The sequence below is a fragment of the Protopterus annectens genome, chromosome 2.part1 (genome assembly GCF_019279795.1).
Source record: "Protopterus annectens isolate FY-2018-M chromosome 2.part1, PAN1.0, whole genome shotgun sequence".
NCBI lineage: Eukaryota > Metazoa > Chordata > Ceratodontiformes > Protopteridae > Protopterus > Protopterus annectens.
In genome coordinates this window covers 324,347,643-324,367,441 of record NC_056729.1, presented here as the reverse complement: position 1 = coordinate 324,367,441, position 19,799 = coordinate 324,347,643, and the positions used below count along the sequence as shown (strand labels likewise).

Below are 19,799 nucleotides of genomic sequence, written 5' to 3'. Positions count from 1 at the left end.
TCAGAAAATAAATGAAATGAACAAACTGTATGACTGTGTGTAAGTCAAGGAGGTTGGTTGTTTAGCTATTATCATGAGTCAGCCTTCTCTTCAGCAACTTAATACTCAGATTACTAAATCTTGAATACTGTAAGCTGCTGCATCAGACCTTTTTCAGTCTTTCAAGAACTCTTGAAATTGTCAGATTCCTTAGCACTCCTACTTCAAATCAGATTACTTGTTATCTTGCACAGTCCTTGTCTCTCTGATTAGAGGTCCTCTGATCTAGCTCTCTTGTAGTCACTATTAGACCGTCTTTCAGTCTACTCTTCATAGCTCAAGATTTGACATCACAAAAAAGTAGCATGTAGGTGCATTGGCAGTTACATAATACAGTTCTTTGCTAAATCACAAACATTGCATCTGCATGTCTTCAAAGCCCATATAATGTCTCAGTAAGTTTAAATGTATCTTTACTGTAGTTGGTCTAACATTGATTTCTGCTCACCCTCTGTAATAACAACTTTTGTCAGTACTTTTAATTCCTTTAATTATGCTGTGATTGATCCAGTAAGCTTACCTGCAACACAGATAAGTAAAAAAATATTTATTGTTACTTGTATGCCTCTTTATTAATTGCATCTTGTAATGTGTATGCACAATAACTGGTGAGTGCATGTGTACCTGTCATTTTTTGTAAGCTGAGTTTGTATACTTTTTGCTTTCTTGATGTAAATAAAACTTTGATTAGCTATATAGCTGAATTATCTATATATGTATGTATACATTTGTTAACTGAGTAGGTAAGGACCCTTGTCAGGTGTGACATGGCCCACTATGGCAATACAGAACAGTAAGTTACAATAGCTATGTAAATTAATCTGGAACAAGGTTGAAATGTGCAAAGATATGATTACTCTAACCACAATAACAGGAGAAATAGAACACTGTCACATTATACAGATGAGTATTAAATATAATTGGAGGAAAATGAATTATAAGTCTATAAATCTTAACTAAAAGAAAAAAATATGAGTATAGCAGAAATAGAGGGCAATTTGACATAATAGTAAAAATCTTGTAAGGTGTAGGAAAGCGGGCAGGTTTAGATGTACACAGGTATATTTCGACAGTGTGATGACAGACTGGAAGAAGAGTGACCATATACAAGGGAGGGTCTAGAAGGATATATGAAATGGGTCCAGGAAAAGGTGGTGAGAGTTGCAGGTACAAACTAGAGTTTTGGGAGGACAATACAGTAGGAGAGGGGAGGTGCAAGAGTCTAAATGAAAGGTGGAAAGATTGTAGGATAAGGTAGAGAGAAGCATAGTTATGCTAAGAAGGTGGGGATGGTGGTGTATATTATCAAAAGGTAGCCATAATTGTTACAGCAGTGGCACTGGATAGTTTTTTTAAAGTGTTTTTTCTTGACTGCCTAAAGTCTAATAATGATTATGATATGCATCTGATGGCTTGAGGTACATTTTTCAAGAACTGTGGTTTGTTTTATGAGAAAGTCCTCTTAGTGTCTGCAAATGTGTAGCGTGGCCTAATGAAGAGATTAGTGTCAATGTTTCTGTGGGAGTAGGAGTAGTTTCTAAATTGAAGGCAGTGACTGAGTCATCATCATCATCAGCCCCCTTTTTCCCATTTTTTTCTACATGGGGTCAGGGTATCATGTTAACTGTCTCCAACTTTCTCGATTCAGTACCACACTCCTGCCTTTTTCAACACTCATGCCTGACTGTCACAGATCTTCTTTCACACAATCCATCCACCTCTTTGCTGGACATCCTCGCTTCCTCTTACCTTCTTCCTGTCTGTCCTAAATCTTCCTCACCAGATTGTCTTCTGCTTTTCTACACATGTGCCCAAACCACCGTAATCTGTTCTCCTTGATCTTTTCTTCAATTGGAGCTACTTTGGCCTCTGCTGTTATGTCCTGATTTCTTCGTCTGTCTCACAGTGTGCATCCTACCACCTTTCTCAGGCACTTAATTTCCATAAACTCTAGCTTCTTCAACTGTTCTGCCTTTACTGCCCAGGTTTCTGTGCCATACATTAGTACTGGTCGCACCAATGTCTTGTACACCTTACTTTTCAGCTTTTTTGGCATTCTTCTGTCATAGACTACACCTTGTACTCTCTGCCAGTTGGTTGCAGCCCCTCTGATTCTAGCTTTGACGTGTTCATTCAGACTACCCTTCTCCTCAACTACCCCTCCCAGATACTTGTAGCTGTTTACCTGTTCCACTATCTTCCCTTCTATCTCTATTCTCAGCTTCTTCTGATTTCCCCAATTTGCTGCCATTACCACTGTCTTAACAGTGTTTAGTTTCATCCCATGTGCCTTCAGATTTGCATTCCATTCTCATATTCTTTGTTGAAGTTCTAGCTCAGAGTCTGCCTGTACTGCCACGTCGTCTGCATACAGCAGCTTTGTTGATCCATTCCCTCCAACCTGTTTGCTAATGTAGTCCATCACCAGTATGTACAGCAGTGGGCTCAGAGCTGAGCCCTGATGTCTGAGTGGAGGACAGTAATGTTCATTCAGTAGCTTAAAGGATAGAGTATTGATTAGGAAGGAGGTTCTGTCTGGTGCTGGCAGACAGTTGCACTTTTTGAGGGTGATACATTCATGCTCATAAGTAGAGGCAAAGGTGAATAAATTGCAGTATCTTATTTTCATTTTTTGGAGAAGCTGTGTGTTCCTAGATGAGTGTAAGGTTATGACTACTAGTACTCTTGCCTAGGAAGTAACACATTAATGGCTATGGCACATATATATGAAACAGTGCAGCATGTATATGTGAAAGCTGGAAATTGTATAGGCTAATGTGAGTTGTGAAAGTACCTTGTGTGACTGGTGATCTGCATGAAAAAGAAAGGAAAGTGTTTGGTCTAAGAGGAGGCCGATGTATTTTTGCTGAGTTACAAAAGGGGGGTGGTGACTATAAGGGTCATGAATATAAAGGGGTTGTACTGTAGCACCTGTTTGTCCCAAAAATCATGCACGTGGACTTTTTTTGTATTTAAGGTTAATTTACTGATTATCCTGAGGCCATTTTGTAGTATAGTGTTTGTTTCAATTTGACTGGGTGATGCCCTTGTGATAACAATATTATCTGCATTACATCTAAGTGCAGGATAGTCTATTGGTGGTTGCTAACAAATAGTGAGAACACCAAAGATCCAAAAACTGATCCTCTGGGGACACCGATAGAAGGCAAAAGACCGATATCATTAGTGTTAGAAACAATTGAGAACAACCTGTGAAGTAGGTAGTTTCTGAAACATATACATACTTTGTCAGTGAAGTTGCACTTTTTGAGCTTCTGCAATAATATATTGTGGTCAGGACAATCAAAAGTTTTTTTTTTTGAGGTCTATAAACCTTGCACTGGCAACTTTACCATGTTAAAGATAGTATTAATCAGAAGGTATATGACTCATGAGGTTTTGCTTGTATATCAGTTTTTCAGATAGCTTAAATAGACACTCAAGGTGGACACTTGCCCTGGTGATGGGCAAATTTTGAACAGGGTTGATAATTGTCAGACATTGTAGGCAAAGAATGTTTAAAAACATGATAAATATGCCTTGAATGTTTAGTGGTGTTATTGTTGCTGTAATTCAGTTGTTATTTTTGTTTGATGCATTTTTTAATCAAGTTGTTTTTCCAGAGAAAAAAAAATGTATTGTTTGACTGTGCTTGTTTTCCATTGTATACCCATTCACTAGTAGATATTCATTTGTAATATATTTGCTCATTTGCTCAAGAGGTGGTTATTGTTTTGCCTTTATGCAGATGTAAGTGTTAAATGGTCCACATCAAATGTTGCTTGCTTTATTGGCTGAGGGACAATAAGCGTATTTCTTTGACATTTGTTGCCCGTACAGTCTGCATCTTTGTAGTATGAAGCACTCCATCTTAGCCATCTGGTCTTGACTGGACACAGTTTGTGTTCATGATAGAGAGTGCTGGCATTGGTCCAATGCATTATATTACAGAATCACATAACTGCATTGCACTATCCCCATCCCTTGTATAAGTGCACATATACATGCCATCTTCGTTAGGTGTTAGGTGTGCTGCACAGTGTAGGAGCTGCATAAAGTGGCAAAAATTCTTCAGGATTTAGTGAGCTGTAATTTTCCATCTTTTGATATGAAAAGATAGGGCAGGCAGAGAAGATTGTTCTAACTTCACACAGCATTTATAATCAGATGCCATTGGAAACCTTCAGAATATGCCTTAATTAAGTAGTGTAATTCATTAATGTAGACTGTTATGGGATCCCATTATTTGTCCTTAGTGTTTTTAGACTGTGTTAGAACAGTGTTCACTGATGGTGTTCTGTGCTATATTCCTTTGCTTTTTTCTTTGTGTCCAGCACTATGCAGGGATGTGCTTTTAGAAAGATGAGGGCAGCACTAAGATCATGGCAGATAGGCTCAGCATCATTTACTTTAATTATTTTGGAATCTGACCTGCAGTCTTAATTAGAAACTTAGGGAATCAAACTCCAGGACTACAGGATGAAGCTCATTACAGTAGTGGTCTTGACTAAACTACCAAACTTGATACCATTCACGGAACTGTTTTTATGTTTACAGTTTACTATTTACTTGAACATTGAATGCATTAAGAAGTACATAGTGTAGATGGCAGTGATGAGCACTATTAAAAAGTGCAGTGCATGTCCTTTTACTGCTTTGAAAATCAAATTTTTAGTTTTTCTTCTCTATACATTTTAGCATTTTCCATTGGAAAAAATGATAAGCAGGCTTTATTAAAAATAAAATGCTTGGTGATAATGTGTTCATTAATTTTATGTGCACTGTTTTTCATTTTCTTTTTGTAGGCTAGCTGGGAAAAACGAGTACTGAAAAGTCTAAACAGCATGTGTACAGAACTGAGCATTGCTCTGGCTCGCAAGGTACTGCAGATCTAGTAATTTAGCCAACAGATTACTTAAATGTTAGCACTTTCATTCTGTTAGTAGTGTTTATTTATTGACAATGGATTATATCACTGTTCTGAGCTGCATCAGAAGTTAATTCTTGCCCTATCCCGATCATAATACATTAATTTAGGTCTGGATCTTAAAGGCATCCCTGATAGACCCAAACACAAGGTTCAGGGTTTGATTCTTGCATGGGGTAATTGGCTAGGCTTAAAATGGCCCACAAGGGCAGTTAGCCTAGTACTACTCTATGAACTTATATGTATGTATATGTATGTATATACATATATATATATATATATATATATATATATATATATATATATATATATAATGATTACTTCCATACCATTTGATCTTGGTACAGATGCTGGTAGAATGACTTTTTTCTTTTCTTGTTATGTATTTATAATGTCATGATATGCTTGCCCTGTTGTGACTTCTTAAACTGTACATTCAACCTTATTCTTTACTCTTCTACATTATGAGATATTCCATTTCTTTATTTAAAATATGTAGCTCTGTATGCATTATTTGTAGCCTTCTTATTATTAATGTGCCTAATGTGCATATTATGATTGCACAATTTAAGGCTGGGCTATTTATCCGTTAGCATCCCTTGAGTATTATAAATGGGTTAGATTACACATTGCCAACATTAGTTCATTCAGATATTCAGGAAAGCTTTAACCTTCATTGCATTTTTGGACTTTATTAATTCACTTGTCCATTCATTTTCTAAGCCGCTTGTCCTGATGAAGTTAATAGAGATAGCAAGTTGAGCATTATAGATCAGACTTCTGTATCTTCAACAGCAGTCTTCAGTTCATTCTGTGTGATCTCCAGGTGTTCCTAGGCACACTAAGAGATATAATCTCTCTAATGTGTCCTCGGTCTGCCCTGTAGGCCATGCCTCCAGTGTCCAGATAACCTCATCTAATTCTTGTCAGTATGTAGGAGCAGTGCCTACAGATTCACTTATATTGCTGAGCTCTTCAGTTTCTCATGGCAAATCAGCACTTTCATATCAGTGAGTATGGTTTTGACCATCATATATCTACCATTCCAAAAAAAAAAGAAAAGTAACAGTACAAGTCAGAATCTAGGTCTAACAAAGATTCCTGCTTAAATGAATGCCTCACCTACCCTAGTGTTGCAACTTGGAATTGTTTGCCTTTACTGTGGTTTGGAAACTCCTGTTTCTTAGGTGATTTGAAAATACCTGTGTCTGCTTCAGACGCTTTCTAAAGAAGTCATGACACACTGCCTGTAGAATTCTGTTTAGCTGCTGCTTTTTTCTATTACTTTTTAATAAGCTGACTACATTCTCCTATGAGCAGTTAAAGCTCCGTATTTTTTAAACACCTTTCTTGAATTATCAGTTATGACATAGGCAATATTACATTTATATAAATGTAATTAAACCATATTAACAAGTTCACATTTGCAAACATTTTACATAGCATATGTTGTTCTATACAATATAATCAAGCCAACATTTAATACATTGTTCAGTTCCTGCCTTCTCTTAAATCTCATTCCTCCTTCAAAACATTTTTCTGCATGTATTGTTCCCACAATTTCCATTTTTTCTTTGTAATTTACTCCTACTCTTTTTTTAAAGATCACACTTCTTATTCTTTTATTTCTGTTATAATATTCATTACTTCAAGTTTGATTGGTTTAGACTTTATTTCCATTTTCTAGTAATTGCTTTTTTGGCAACCACCAGAATTAAACTTAACAAGGCTTTTACTATGTTTGGATAATTCGTACACTATATCCCAGCTCAAAAAATAAAAAAAAAAATAATTTCCTTAGTTGCACTCATTTGCTTGCTCAGTATTCCTGACAGCGTACTCTGTAGGGAACTTTTAAAGTCTGCCAACTCATTACACTTCCAGAACAAATACTTCCAGGTATCGCTTTCTTCGCCATTACACCTCCAACATTTGCCATCTACCTGAGGAAACAGTTTTTGGAGTCTGCTTTGGGTATAAAGATACCTATGAAACACTTCCAGGCAAAAATCCTGAATCTTCTAGATTTTGTTGCATATTTGGGAGCCATACATATGTCCTCCCATTGTTTTGTGAATTGCTATCTAATATCTGTTCCCAGTCTTTTCTGATCTCCTCTTACTGATTCCTATAGTTTGTGCAGTATTTTATATGCAGTGCTAATTATCCTTTTTTAACAGTAGCTTCTGTTCTAGGTTCAACTTAAATATCAGCCAGTGCAGTTCTTTTATTTAGGTTTCCCCTATCCCTTTCTGTTTGCCTATACTCTGGTATCAATCCCTGATAGGGAAGGCAATCTCTAGCCTGCAGTCCAGATGTTTTCTTGACCATTTCCTATTTTGTTAACCACTCCCTGTAATTATTTGCTCCCAATAACTTGGTTCCTTTCCCAGCTTCCTCCAGTAAATTCCAGCCCCCTGTTGCTTATTCTCTGTACCCCTAATTGCAGACATCCCTATCGGGAGAACCTCCTTTCTACATTCCCATGTTGGCTTAGTTCTTAGTATACTTTAAGCAATTTTATGAATGTAATGTGTATTTTTTTTAATTTCTTCAAGATTTTTGGGTTTCTAATACCATGACGGGAATGGACCCCATTCCTAAGTAAAAGAGCAATTAAAGTTAATGAAATTAGTATTGTTTCAATCTTTGGTGTCAGCCAGAAGTGCTCTTTGCAGCACCCACAGTGTGCCCAGTAATGACTCCTCCTGCAATTCGTATGGGGTTATATGTATTGGTAACGTATCGAAATGTGATTCTAAATGCTTTTTTATAAGACCCATTGCCCCTACTACTATTGGAACTGTCTGGGTATCTTTCTTCCACATTGCTGTCATTTCTGCCTGCAAATCCTGATATTTTATGACTTTGTGTAACTCTGTATGCAAGACACTGTAATCACTGGGTGTGGCGATTTCATTGATCAATGTTAGTTTTCTCTTCTTTTCGTGGATCACTATATCTGGTTTTCTAGCATCTGTCTTTTGAATTGCTGGTAATGTGTGATCCCATGTGATGTAGACTTCATAATTTTCTATGATGCTTTGTGGCTCATTTATTCATATTCTGTATGACTTGTTCTTCTCCTTTAGGAGCTGCATCCAAAGTCTCTTTCCTTATTGATTGAATTACCCCCTGCTTCATCGTTATCCCTTTCCACTTTGAATTGTAGCATAAGGATTTGCGTCCAAAATTTCAGTCTTTCCTTATTTCTTGAATTACCCCCCCACACAGTTCCTCATCATCCCTTTCCACTTTGAATTGTAGCTTTCTGCTTGTTTTTTGTTTAAGAGCCTTAGTTGTATAGCTTTAAAACATCCCTTCAAATCATGGCAAATCCGTTTGATTAAGTCAGAAGTCTTAATCCAGACATTCACCTATACAAAAGTAAGAGGAAACATTAGCTATACATATATTATGATATGTGCATTTTCCACCCCATCCCCCACCTCAACAACCCAAGATTACAGCCTATTAACTTAAACATGTTTTTTTTAGTCTTTTTTTTCTCTTTTTTGCATAGTAATGCTTACATTTCTTAATACTAAAAAAGAAGAAAATGAAAAAGATATCCGTTAAATTTCTTTATCACGTACAAGTACAGCTAAAAATGCTTTACTATAAAACATGCAGTCTGTTTCATGAAAAGTGTCATAGAAATAATGTTATGAACAGAAATTCTTTTACTTGCTACCCTTTTCCTTCCTATTCCCATCCCGTTAGTGTCTTTCCAAGCATTAATGAAATGAAGTGAGGCAAATGCCTTTCAGTTCCCCACAAGTTTAACAAAAATCAACAAAACTCTACTCTTTCCACTTTTTTTTATTCAGCCATATTTCACATGATGCTTTGCAGCCTCACATTTACTCCCTAATTTACATGTTGTTCTTCTTTCTGTTCATCTCCATCTCACAACCTCAGATTCCTTCAGTTCCAAGGTACTCTGAGTCCTCTGGTCAATTCCTGTTCTTTTTTCTGTCTTTGAAGCATTTTCCTTTGGAACAATAAAAGGTTTCACTGGCAAAGTCTCTCCGTGTACTTCATCAGAAGAATGAGAAGCAGACTCCTTTTCTGTTTGATGGTTTACTTTTTGTTGGACAAACATTTGTATTTCCTCCTTAGCCTCTTCTGCATCAAAAATTAATTTGATCCTTCAGGAAAAAAATATTCTGAAGCTAGGTGTGTGTGTGTGTGTGTGTGTGTGTGTGTGTGTGTGTGTGTGTGTGTGTGTGTGTGTGTGTGTGTGTGTGTGTGTGTGTGTGTGTGTCTTTCGGCTTTTCCCGGTTAGGGGTCGTCACAGCGGAACTCCGGTCCGCTAATAATTGGTAGTGGATTTTTACATACCGGGTTACCAGCCCTGACGCACAACCTTCAACAAAGGCACACCCCATTCACGTATGCCACCACACAGAAGATGCTCTAGCTGAGAATCGAACGGGACAACATCTTGCTATGAGGCGACAAGAATCTAGGTGTTTATTTTAATTAGCTCTGAGAGCATTGTACTTATTTTTCCTCTGGATTACTGGAAAACATGTATTGCACCAAAGCTGGAGCTAGAACTGCTTTTCTTTGTAAAACTGCAAGATTCTTCCCAGTCAGTGTTTTCTCTACACCTTTTCTAGAAGGTTTTCTTTCAGACTGTCTCAGTTTCTTCTTTGCTGGCATCCAGGCAGTGTACTTACTAACCAATACTGAATTTATTAAAAGTGTCAAGAGTTCCTGGCCCGTATCTTTCATTTTCTTTTTTTAATATTGGGAGAGCTGAAGTTTAGTTGTTAATCAGAGTGCAGCCATCTAGGAAATTAGAATAGACTCCATATTGAGTTTTGAGGTGCCTCTTCAAACAATTTTCTGACTTTTCCCCTTATCACATCAGTGAAGGACTCCAGTTCTATTCTAAACAGATGCCAGATAACCTTTCTATGTAGTATAATTCACACGGTCTTCTCATGTGTTTGTTGCCTTCCACCTGTTGGGATCATGTAGCTGAGTCTTTATCTGTTATCTGACTACAATCAGTTGACATCCATCCTTAAGCTGCAGCTTACTGATTGCCACAGTGGTCACTGTCACCTCTAAGTTACCATTTTTCCCGAATCATATTTCTTAACCACCTCTTTATCATTGCCGCTTATTTTCTGTCTCGTGTTCCATCTAAGCTCTCTGCAACATTGAAGTAAATCTCTTATTTTTCTGTATTTACAGATGTAGTCCTCTTGCTGTTTAATTTTAAGTTGCTGCATTGCATTAACCATACTGGTCACAGGGTTTCTAGCCATTTCTGGACACTGTTTCTAAAACAATACCTAACATCCATCCACATACAAAATGTATGTTTTCTGAATTCATTTGCCAGGGATCCCAGTGCTGGGACTTGTTTTTTTCTGTACTTGTTTAATTATAGTATCCAGGTGTCTTTATAATGCTCTTTCTTGTTTATTTGTATTGCTTTGTAAATTATACTGTCATGTCATAACTGTGATTGTTATACAGATTTGAACTGTTCAATGTTTTGCAATTTACATGTAGCTGTGATTGTGTAATTTTGCATATTTGTAATTGTTTAGAGAAGTTGATGGCATTTGCCCCAACTCAGTATTGCAAACCCACCCAGGTGGGAGGCTTCACTCCCCCACATCCCCCAACCCCCCTAGCTATGTATAACAAATCTGAGACTGCGCTACAGTGGAAAAAGGGAAGACGGGGAAGTGGTGGCCATCTAGTTACTTTCACCGCTGATTAAATGAACGTTTGATGGATAGGGTTCGATGTTCAGTCGTTACATGGAAATTCCATTTGATTGCTGAACATAGACCCACTCTGTAGTTAGTGACATTGCAGAAGAACTACATTATAAATCCTAAATAACATTGATAGGTGCTAGCCAAAAGCATAATAACAAAAAAAAAAAAAAAAAAAGAAGCATATGCTACCATGTAGCTAGTACACATTAGCTGTGCAGTTAGATACATGGAATGTTTAGTTACAGCCAGAAAATCCATAGCACTAAAAACTGCAGTTCATCCCTAAAAGTACTAATCACTGTCAGGAACACCGATTTCGTTTATTTATTCTATTGTGTAGGTCCAGTGGTGCAATGCGTATTTATGGCAGAAACCTGAGGAGAAAGGCATAGAAATAAAATATGTCTTGATGAGAAGTTTTATTGTGAGAACATGGTCATGTACAAAACTGATATCATTCTTGGCTTAGATTGATTCATCAACTCAGTTGATCTTGTTATTCAAAGAAATTCAGAAGATTAAGAATGCATTATTGTTGTAGGCATAATAGTTATTACTCCCTAAAATGATGTGCTAGGTTATCACAGCATTAAGAGCAGTGGTCAGAACATCAGGTGCCAAGATAAATTGTTTTTCTTTTTCCCCCCCCTTTTTTAATTCCTACTCATAGAACAGTTTTGGAATAATTTTGTTTGTACAACTAATATACTAACAGAGTAATTATACTAAAATTAAAGGAATGAAAATTAACGCCAGAATTGGGATGTCAAATTGTGCATTGGCATGCTGTCTTATTTCCCTGTCTTCTAGATAATGACATGATGTAGCTAACCAGTCCATGATTTAACTGTTTGAGGTTAACAAGACATAGTTAGCCAGTCCATGGCCAGCTACTTAAAAACTAGCACTGAACTTGGCTGCTCAGAGTTGCCAGTGTCTGTGCTTGCTCATCACTTTGTGATTGTTTCAGTAGAGATCGCCTCTGTGAACAGATGCAAATGTCTGAACTTCATGGATTATTTCCTCATGCAGGTACTGTAAAAAAAATATATATATATATATATATATATATATATATCAGCAGGACACCAGTTAAAATCTCTGAGCAGTTTTAACAGCATGCATTGTCAAAAGCAATAATCTATTCATTTTTTTAATGTTATAATGGCTATCTGTGGTGGTGGGTGTGTGACTAAGGAACAGCAAATGCTGCTTTTAGCGGGAGACCAGATAATGATCACTACCAGACAAAGAGAGTACTTGATTTGATGTTGTTTTTTTCATCCGTTCCTCAACCACTGGGTTTCGGATCCGACTTCAGCCACTTCCCAGACTTTTGGATCCATAGCTCAAGCTCCTTTATCCCTTTAGCCATAATCCTCACCCAAGCAGCAGATTGCTCTAGATTTCATTTGCCAGTTTCAATGACCATACATTTTTATGGCTCAAGCCTTTTACTTCTGGGTATTTCATCTCTTCTTTCCAAAAAAAAAAAAAAATATATATATATATATATATATATATATATATATATATATATATATGTATATATATATGTATATATATATATATATATATATATATATATATATGTATGGGTGTATATCATAACCGCGAAAATGTAAAATCTCAAACGGCATTAAATTGAACTTGAAACCGCGAACACTGATAATATTGAAGCCGCGAAACATGGAATTCTTAGCCAGGACAAGAATTTGGTGGGCCGTTCTGTGGCTTCGCTGTTTCCTCCACTGTGGTGCGATCGTGGAGTTGGTATATTTAAGTAGGGGGGGTGTGGGGGGCTTAGACATAGGTTTTTAGTGTGCTTGTGTTGTGTGTGTGTTTCTCGGAACAGCAAATTTTTTCCCTGGGAAAAATTTCTCTGTTCTGAGCTTTTGATGATATCACATTTCGAACTTCCAAGTTCGAGCTTATGGTGTTCGATATTTTGGAAGTTCCATAATGTGATCTAGACCCTATATATATATATATATATATATATATATATCTTTTGCTGAAAAGTTTTTAGGGTGGTTATTGTTTCCCCTAGGTCTTGCACCTGTCCATTCTTTCCCTCTCTCTTTTCTTTCTACTAATTTATAGTAGTCCTTGCACCATTATTGGTATTTTCTTTCCCAATTGAATTTCTTTGTACTATTGCTGGAAAATTGCTTGTATTGTTTGTCCATGTGCTTGAATTTTGTTTCAGGGTTGGTTTTTACCTTGCTGCATGATGTCAGACAAGCTTACACATTTTAAAAAATGCTGTTTGTGTGGGCTCAAAATGCCTGACTCTGATGCTACTCTGAATGTGTATGCTATTTTAGGGCCACTCATCTTGAGGTTGAATGTGACATTTGTTCAAACTTCACCCACAGAGCCTGGTTGAATGCAGGAATAAGCTAATAGTTAAGGGATTGCTAATTTCTACTTCTTCCTCAGTATCTGGAGCTTCCCCCTCTGCAAATAAACAAGCAAAAAAATATCAGGAGAGAGGGGACAAGTTCAAAGAAGAGCCTAAAGAGTCAAGGAACTACTCCCCTGACTGCTCTCCTCACTCAGCGCTGGCTTCGGCTCTGACTTGTAAAATGTCTAAGGCTTCAGATCTGTCCATCTCTTCAGATTCAATGCTATCTTCACACAAGGTTCCTTCCCACAGCCTGGTTCTCACTGGAGCCAGTTTCATTGAGCCTGCATTCTGCATTTCTTCAAGAAACTCCCTGTAGAGTTTCTAAATCCCCATCTACCTCCTCATCCTTCATGTCTACCAGGAACCTGTCTGAAGCAGATGTGGACAGAATGATGAGAAAATTTCTTAGGACTCAAATTTAGTTGGGAGTACTTCCAGCTCTGTCTTTCATTGACCCCAAACACCTGTTGTGGCTTTTATTCTGATCTGTCCCTTGGCTTTGGAGGTTCTGGATCCAAGATTTCCAGGCTTGTCTGGATCACACCCAAAGACTTGGCTTTCATTGACTCCCATATCTTCTCTGATCCAACCAGTGCCAGTTCTATCAGAGCCAGAGGGATCTCAGAGCCGTAGCTTCGGTCTGAGCCCAGGGATATGAGTTCGACTCAGAGGTTGTCATAGCCATCTGCATGTGGCATTGGTGCTAGATAATTCAGCTCTGATGTCTGTATTGAGACAGGGTCATGGGTTATTCTTGGATTTCTCTAGGGAGGTGGCTTTGGCTCCTACTGGGGTGCCCCTGGGCTTCCCATTGACTTCTGCCTTCGAAGCAGTGAAGAGGTCTCTCCACAGGACTGGAGATAGGACATCCTTACCCCCCTTGGGTCCATCCCCCTCCTCAGCTGTCTGCATTGGGTCCTGAGTCTGCTCATTTTGTTCCATCAGGACAGCTGGTCCATTCTAGCCTTGAGACGGTCCTTTACAGGAATGTTAACCTACTTCTGGGTCCTACTCTGATCACCTTCACAAGAAAGTACACTGGAAGCGTAATTGCAAGAGATGCCCCATTAATTCCCCACAGGAATCCCTAATAGAAGACACAGACTTTGAAGGGGGACGGGTCCCCCAGGTCACCCTTGAGGATGTCTTGTTCATTAAAATTCTCAAGCTAAGACTGAAAGGCGGTTGATCTTCCAAAACTTCTTCCCAGGAGGAGTCTTTGTTTTCTGAGGCTTTATTTGGAACTGTCTCTGACATCCTGGGTGGTACCCATAGCATACGAAATGATGGACCTTATTTCCTGTCAGGCTTGGAAGGATCCAGATACGACAAAACTCATTCCTAGAAAGACTAACAAGTACCTACTTGCACCGAAAAAACATGCACATTGGAACATGTTCCCCCAGTTGATGCTATGGTGGTTACAGCACCCACCAAAAATAAACTGGCTGTAGAAAGTCCCTCTGTCCACCTCCCTAACAGGTCTAGGTCCTTGGACAGATTTGGGAAGTAAAGTTTTGCTTCAGCAACCTTTGCTATATAGTCTCTTTATTATCTGGCACATTTTACAAGGTTCCAGAGGGATTTGACTAAGGAAATTATCAAATCCCTCTCAGCATCCATGTGGGTGGAGGATAAAAAGATGATTTCTTCACAACTAGCCACCCTTAAAATACCTCCATGTGGCTGATTTCCTATGCTACAGAAAGCATTTTGCAAATGGCAGGTTCAGGCATTGTCATTAGGAGACATACCTGGATGCACCTTTGTGATTTTGCAGAACCCTATAAGACTTCTTTCATCAGTACATTTTTTGATGGATCTACGTTATTTGGACCCAAAGTTAAAGAGACTCTCTCCAGTAGTGAGCAATATGAGAAAAACCTATTTGCTGTAGGGATATGTTTTTTTTACCCCTCAATGGACCTTTTCAAGAAACCAGAAAGGGGGTACAAAGATGTGGTTCCAGAAATCATAAGGGCTTTTTTGAGAACTCCTATGGAGATGGAGGGGGAAACTCTAATGGTAGACATTACCCATGCAGTAGAGGGGGCACGCAAAACTAAGACTTAAGAGGTCCCTTTTCCGAGAAGCCTTTCCAGCACCCCTGAATGATTGGGTGACTGCTGCACACTGGAGGTAGTTTGGGGGCCCTTATCTCTGCATTCGGAAGCCTGGATGTCCATCATCAAAGATGTCTGGGTGCAGAGAATAATTACCAAAGGTCATTACATTCCCTTTTCTCTTCCTGCCATTCATCCAAGAAAATTTCCTGATGTACTACCCCATCAGAGGAAGGAAGCAGCCTCAGAGAAATAAAAGCTGCTAAGAAAAAGAGTTATCAAAAGGTACCACCAGACCAGCAAGGATTCAGAACAATACCACCGCATCAGAGGAGAGAAGCAGTCTCAGAGATAGAAAAGCTGCTAAGAAAAGTAGCCATCCAAGAGGTTCCACCAGACCAGCAAAGATTTGGAACTTTGGTACCAAAGAAGACAGGGGACCTTAGGCCAGTATTGGACCTAAGCTACTTGAACCAATTTGACAAGCACTCAAAGTTTCGAGTGGTCATATTTCAGTCCATCCTCCCTCTTTTGATGAAGGAAGATTGGATATACTCGATGGGTCTACTAGATGTGCACTATCACATAAAAATAGACAGTCCAAAAGATACCTTTGCTTCTGGCTGAGAGACACTCACTTTCAGTTCAGAACCCTGCCTTTTGGTCTCACTACAGCCCCCTGGGTGTTCACCATATGTATAGCAGTGGTTGCAACTCACCTGAAATTGCTGGGATTCTGAGTGTTTCCATACCTAGACGACTGACTCCTCATGGCTCCCACCAGATATCTACTGACACTTGTCAGGGACTACCTGTGTTATTCATGTCTATACGTGAGCATCACAGTCAACTATGATAAATCTCTTCTCCTTCCCACGCAGACCCTGGAGTTCATAAGGGCTCATCTGATGCATCAGGTGACAAATTTACTGTCGCTTAAGTCACCACCAGCCAAGATGGTCCTTCAGCTTCTTGGTTGAGTAGTGTCCTCCATAACCCTTCTGCCATTAGCAAGATTACTACAGTTAACACTAGCAGTACAATGATGTATGAAGTGACACCCATGACATCTCCTACTTGAATCACAAAGACCTGTAATCAGCTTTTACAGGGCCACCCCATGTTCTTCCACTGCCAAAGGCCACATTGACCATGGACACTTCCCTGTTGGCATGGGGGAGGGGTCATTACCTGGGACAGAGAGTCCAAGGCACATGGTCCCCCTTAGAGGCCAACCTTCACATCAATGTCCTACAGATGCAGGCAGTTCTCTTAACATTGTTGGCCTTTTAAGTCATCCTTCCTTATGTGATTTTCATACAGACAGGATGTCAGTGGTCTGGTATGGCAACAAACAGGGAGGAACCCTCTCTTATCCCTTGTGTTGGGAGGCAATAGAGTGTGGCAGTGGACAATTTCTTACAACCACTTTCTTTTGACAATGGACATTCAGGGAAGTACACTGTTTTAATGGATAGACTCAACAGATCTGTTCTTCTGCCTCACAAGTGGTCTCTCAGTCGTTCAGTGGTGGAACAGATTTTTTGTCAGTGAGGCCAGTCATGCTGCAACCCTTTTGCCTCTGCCCACAATTTCAAATGCAGGAGATATTTTGCCCTAATTCCCCCAGAGCGAGAGTCTACAAGGGATGCTGTGATTCATGATTGGCTCTGCTCAGTCTTCTTTATGCTTATCCTCCTACACCTCTCATATTGAAGTTTTTACAGAAAGCTTGTCAACAGAAGAGCAAGATAATCCTCATTGCTCCATTCTGGCCTTGTCAAGTGTGGTTCCCATTCCTTTGGCCTCATCTCATATACCCTCCTTAGGTTCTGGGTCCTTCTTCAGATCTTCTGTCCCACCCCTCTGGGCTACCTCAACCAGATGTACAAGCCGTGAGGTTGACCGTGTGCTTTCTCCACTTCCTATGATTGGTAGACAGCCCAGATTTTACACATCCTTATATCTTCTGAAAAAGACTCCAATAGGAGGATATATGAGAGCCAATAGAAATGATTCTCTAACTCTGCCAACGAGAGAAACATAGACTCCTTTTCAGTACCCATTCTTGTGATTTTAGAATTTCTGGCCTCCATTTTCCACAATGGAGCAAATTACTCTACAGTCAATTTACAGTTGGCTATAATTGCCAGTTTCCATGCAGGTGAAAATCATTTGTCCTTAGCCTCCCTTAGTTATGCAAAGTCTTTCTCAAAGGTTTGTTTTTACTCAGGCCACCTATCAAGGACCCTGCCCCTCCTTGGGGTTTGGCAGTTTTCTTCACCAGGCCTTAAGTTGGTTTCATTTGAACCTACAGCAAAAGCTGATTTAAAATGTTTATCCTGGAAAAACATTTTTCCAGTTGCTTTTACATCTGCTGGACTAGTATTGGAACTTCAGGCTTTGTCTTGCTGAAGACCTTATATAATTTCTCATGATGGCAGGGTTTCTCTTCACACCAACCTGTTCTTTCTTCCAACAGTAGCTTCTGAGTTTGCCCCTAACCATTCCATTAATTTACCAGTTTTCTTCTCGAAATTCTCCAATAAAGCGGAATATATGCTTCATTTGTTGGATGTACACAGACAATTGAGATTTTATCTTCGTAGAACAAAATTTTTTTATGAAATTGGACCAATTGTTTATTTCATTCCTGAAAGCTAAATTGGAACAATCTGTATCTAAAGTTACATTAGCATGGTGGCTCACTGAATGTATTTCTTATGTTTATAAACAGAAAGGCTTGACTTTGTCAGGACTACCATGTGTTCATTCTACAAAGTTATTCTCCAGTTCCTCTGCTTTTCTAACCAGGATGTCTATATATGACATTTGCACTGCTGTTACTTAGTCCAGTGTTCATACCTTCATAACTCATTACAACTCGTTAAGAATTAAATATCCTTGTTTGGAATAGGGCAGCTTTCAGTTCATACTCTGGAATATCCTTTCATTAGACCACCCTGGGTTTTTACTAGCTGGGAACTCTGAGTGGTTGAGAAGTGGATGAAAAAGACAAATTCCGATAGAAAAGTTATGTACTTCCCCCTTCCATTGGAAAAAGACATTCATATGGTCTCCTGGTATGATCTGGAGGTATACCCTTTTGGGCTTGTTCCATGTCTTAGTACTACATGCATTTGCTTCTAGACATTTAAAGAATTGTTTCTTTTCTATATGTTGCTATCAAGAGGGTTACTCAAGCAGAGGTGATATGGACCTTGGAAAAGGATTATGGATAAGTGGAAAAGCTTATGCTACAGATCCAAAGTCTGATAAGTGCCCGAAGTCAGATCTGAAACTCTGTGGTTGAGGAAGGACAAAAACAGACGACACAGATGTATCAATCTGGTGTTGTCTTTTTCGTCTGTTCCTCAACTAATGAGTCTCTGATCCGACCTTCAGCTATGTCTTTGGCCACTTCTAAAGACCTTGCTCTGTAGCATGTGCTCCCCCTTACCCATAATCCTCCTGTCTAGCTAGAACTACCTCAGATCTTGTTTGCAACTTCAGCAAATTGCCATAGTGTAGAGTAGCTCGGGCATTAGTGGAAAGGATGTGTTTTTCATCAAATGTTTTATTAGTATTCTAATTTATTCTCATATTTCCTGCCTCCCCTTTTCTTAGCTAATGTATGTATTTGTATATGTATATATGTGTGTGTGTGTGTATATATATATATATATATATATATATATATATATATATTTATTTTTATATATATATATATATATATATATATGTGTGTGTGTGTATACGTATATCTAAAGAGAATAAAAAAAAAAAAGTGTTTTACTTCTGTTCTGTCTTCTGTACTTTAGGCCTGTTATAGGTACATCTTCTTTGCCATTGCTGGTAATTCTTCTCTATTTTGTTACCATTGTTGGTAGTCATGTCTCCCCTTTCTGTCTTTGTTCATCACCACATCTGACAAGCTGACTGGCTTCAACAAATGCACCTCTGTAGGCAAAAGATCCCTAATTCTGATGCCCACTGGGAGTATGTTTATTGTCTGGGTTCAGCCCGTCTGGATATTGACTGTGAGATCTGTGCGGGGGTTGAGCCATCAGGCTTTGGTTGAATGCTGCAACAAACTAGTACTTAAGGGTTTATTCCCCTCTTCATCTTCTGCATCTTCTTCTGAAGCTCCCCCTCCTTCAAAAAGCTTTCTGTGAAGATTAAAGGGGATTCATCAACTGAGGGTAAAGGGGCTAGAAAACAATCCCCTGATCATTCTCCCTTCTCTATTTCAGGTTTGGCTCCACCCGAAAAGGTCTCCAAACCTTCAAATCCACATGGCTATTTGGATCTGACAAGATCAAATCAAAATCTGCAGCTCACTGCTACTCTGCTTTCACCCCAGAGCCGATACCCTCTCAGAGCCATTCTCCCTTCCTACAGGAGACCATTTGAAGAACTTCCAGTCCACCCTCTCTATGACGTCCCTCCTCTGCACCAGTGATCAAGCAGCCTCAGTCCTCACCACTAACACTGGTGGGGAATGTTCACTGTGAGAAAAATAGACACAGTATTTTCAGATTTAGCCATATGCACTAAGTACAATTTCCTTGAAGTGCACCCAGAGAATGTACACTTCAGTCCTGGGGCTGGGC

General features: G+C 39.0%; 1 protein-coding gene across 1 annotated transcript in view; it reads left to right on the top strand.

The window, feature by feature from the left end:
- The window catches only part of TBC1D19 (TBC1 domain family member 19), a 2,958,314-nt gene that overhangs the window by 488,776 nt on the left and 2,449,739 nt on the right, over positions 1 to 19,799 (top strand). The window contains exon 5 of the mRNA XM_044062152.1: positions 4,845 to 4,919. Coding sequence (XP_043918087.1) covers positions 4,845 to 4,919 — 75 coding nt within the window. The remainder of the gene's footprint in view (positions 1 to 4,844; positions 4,920 to 19,799) is intronic.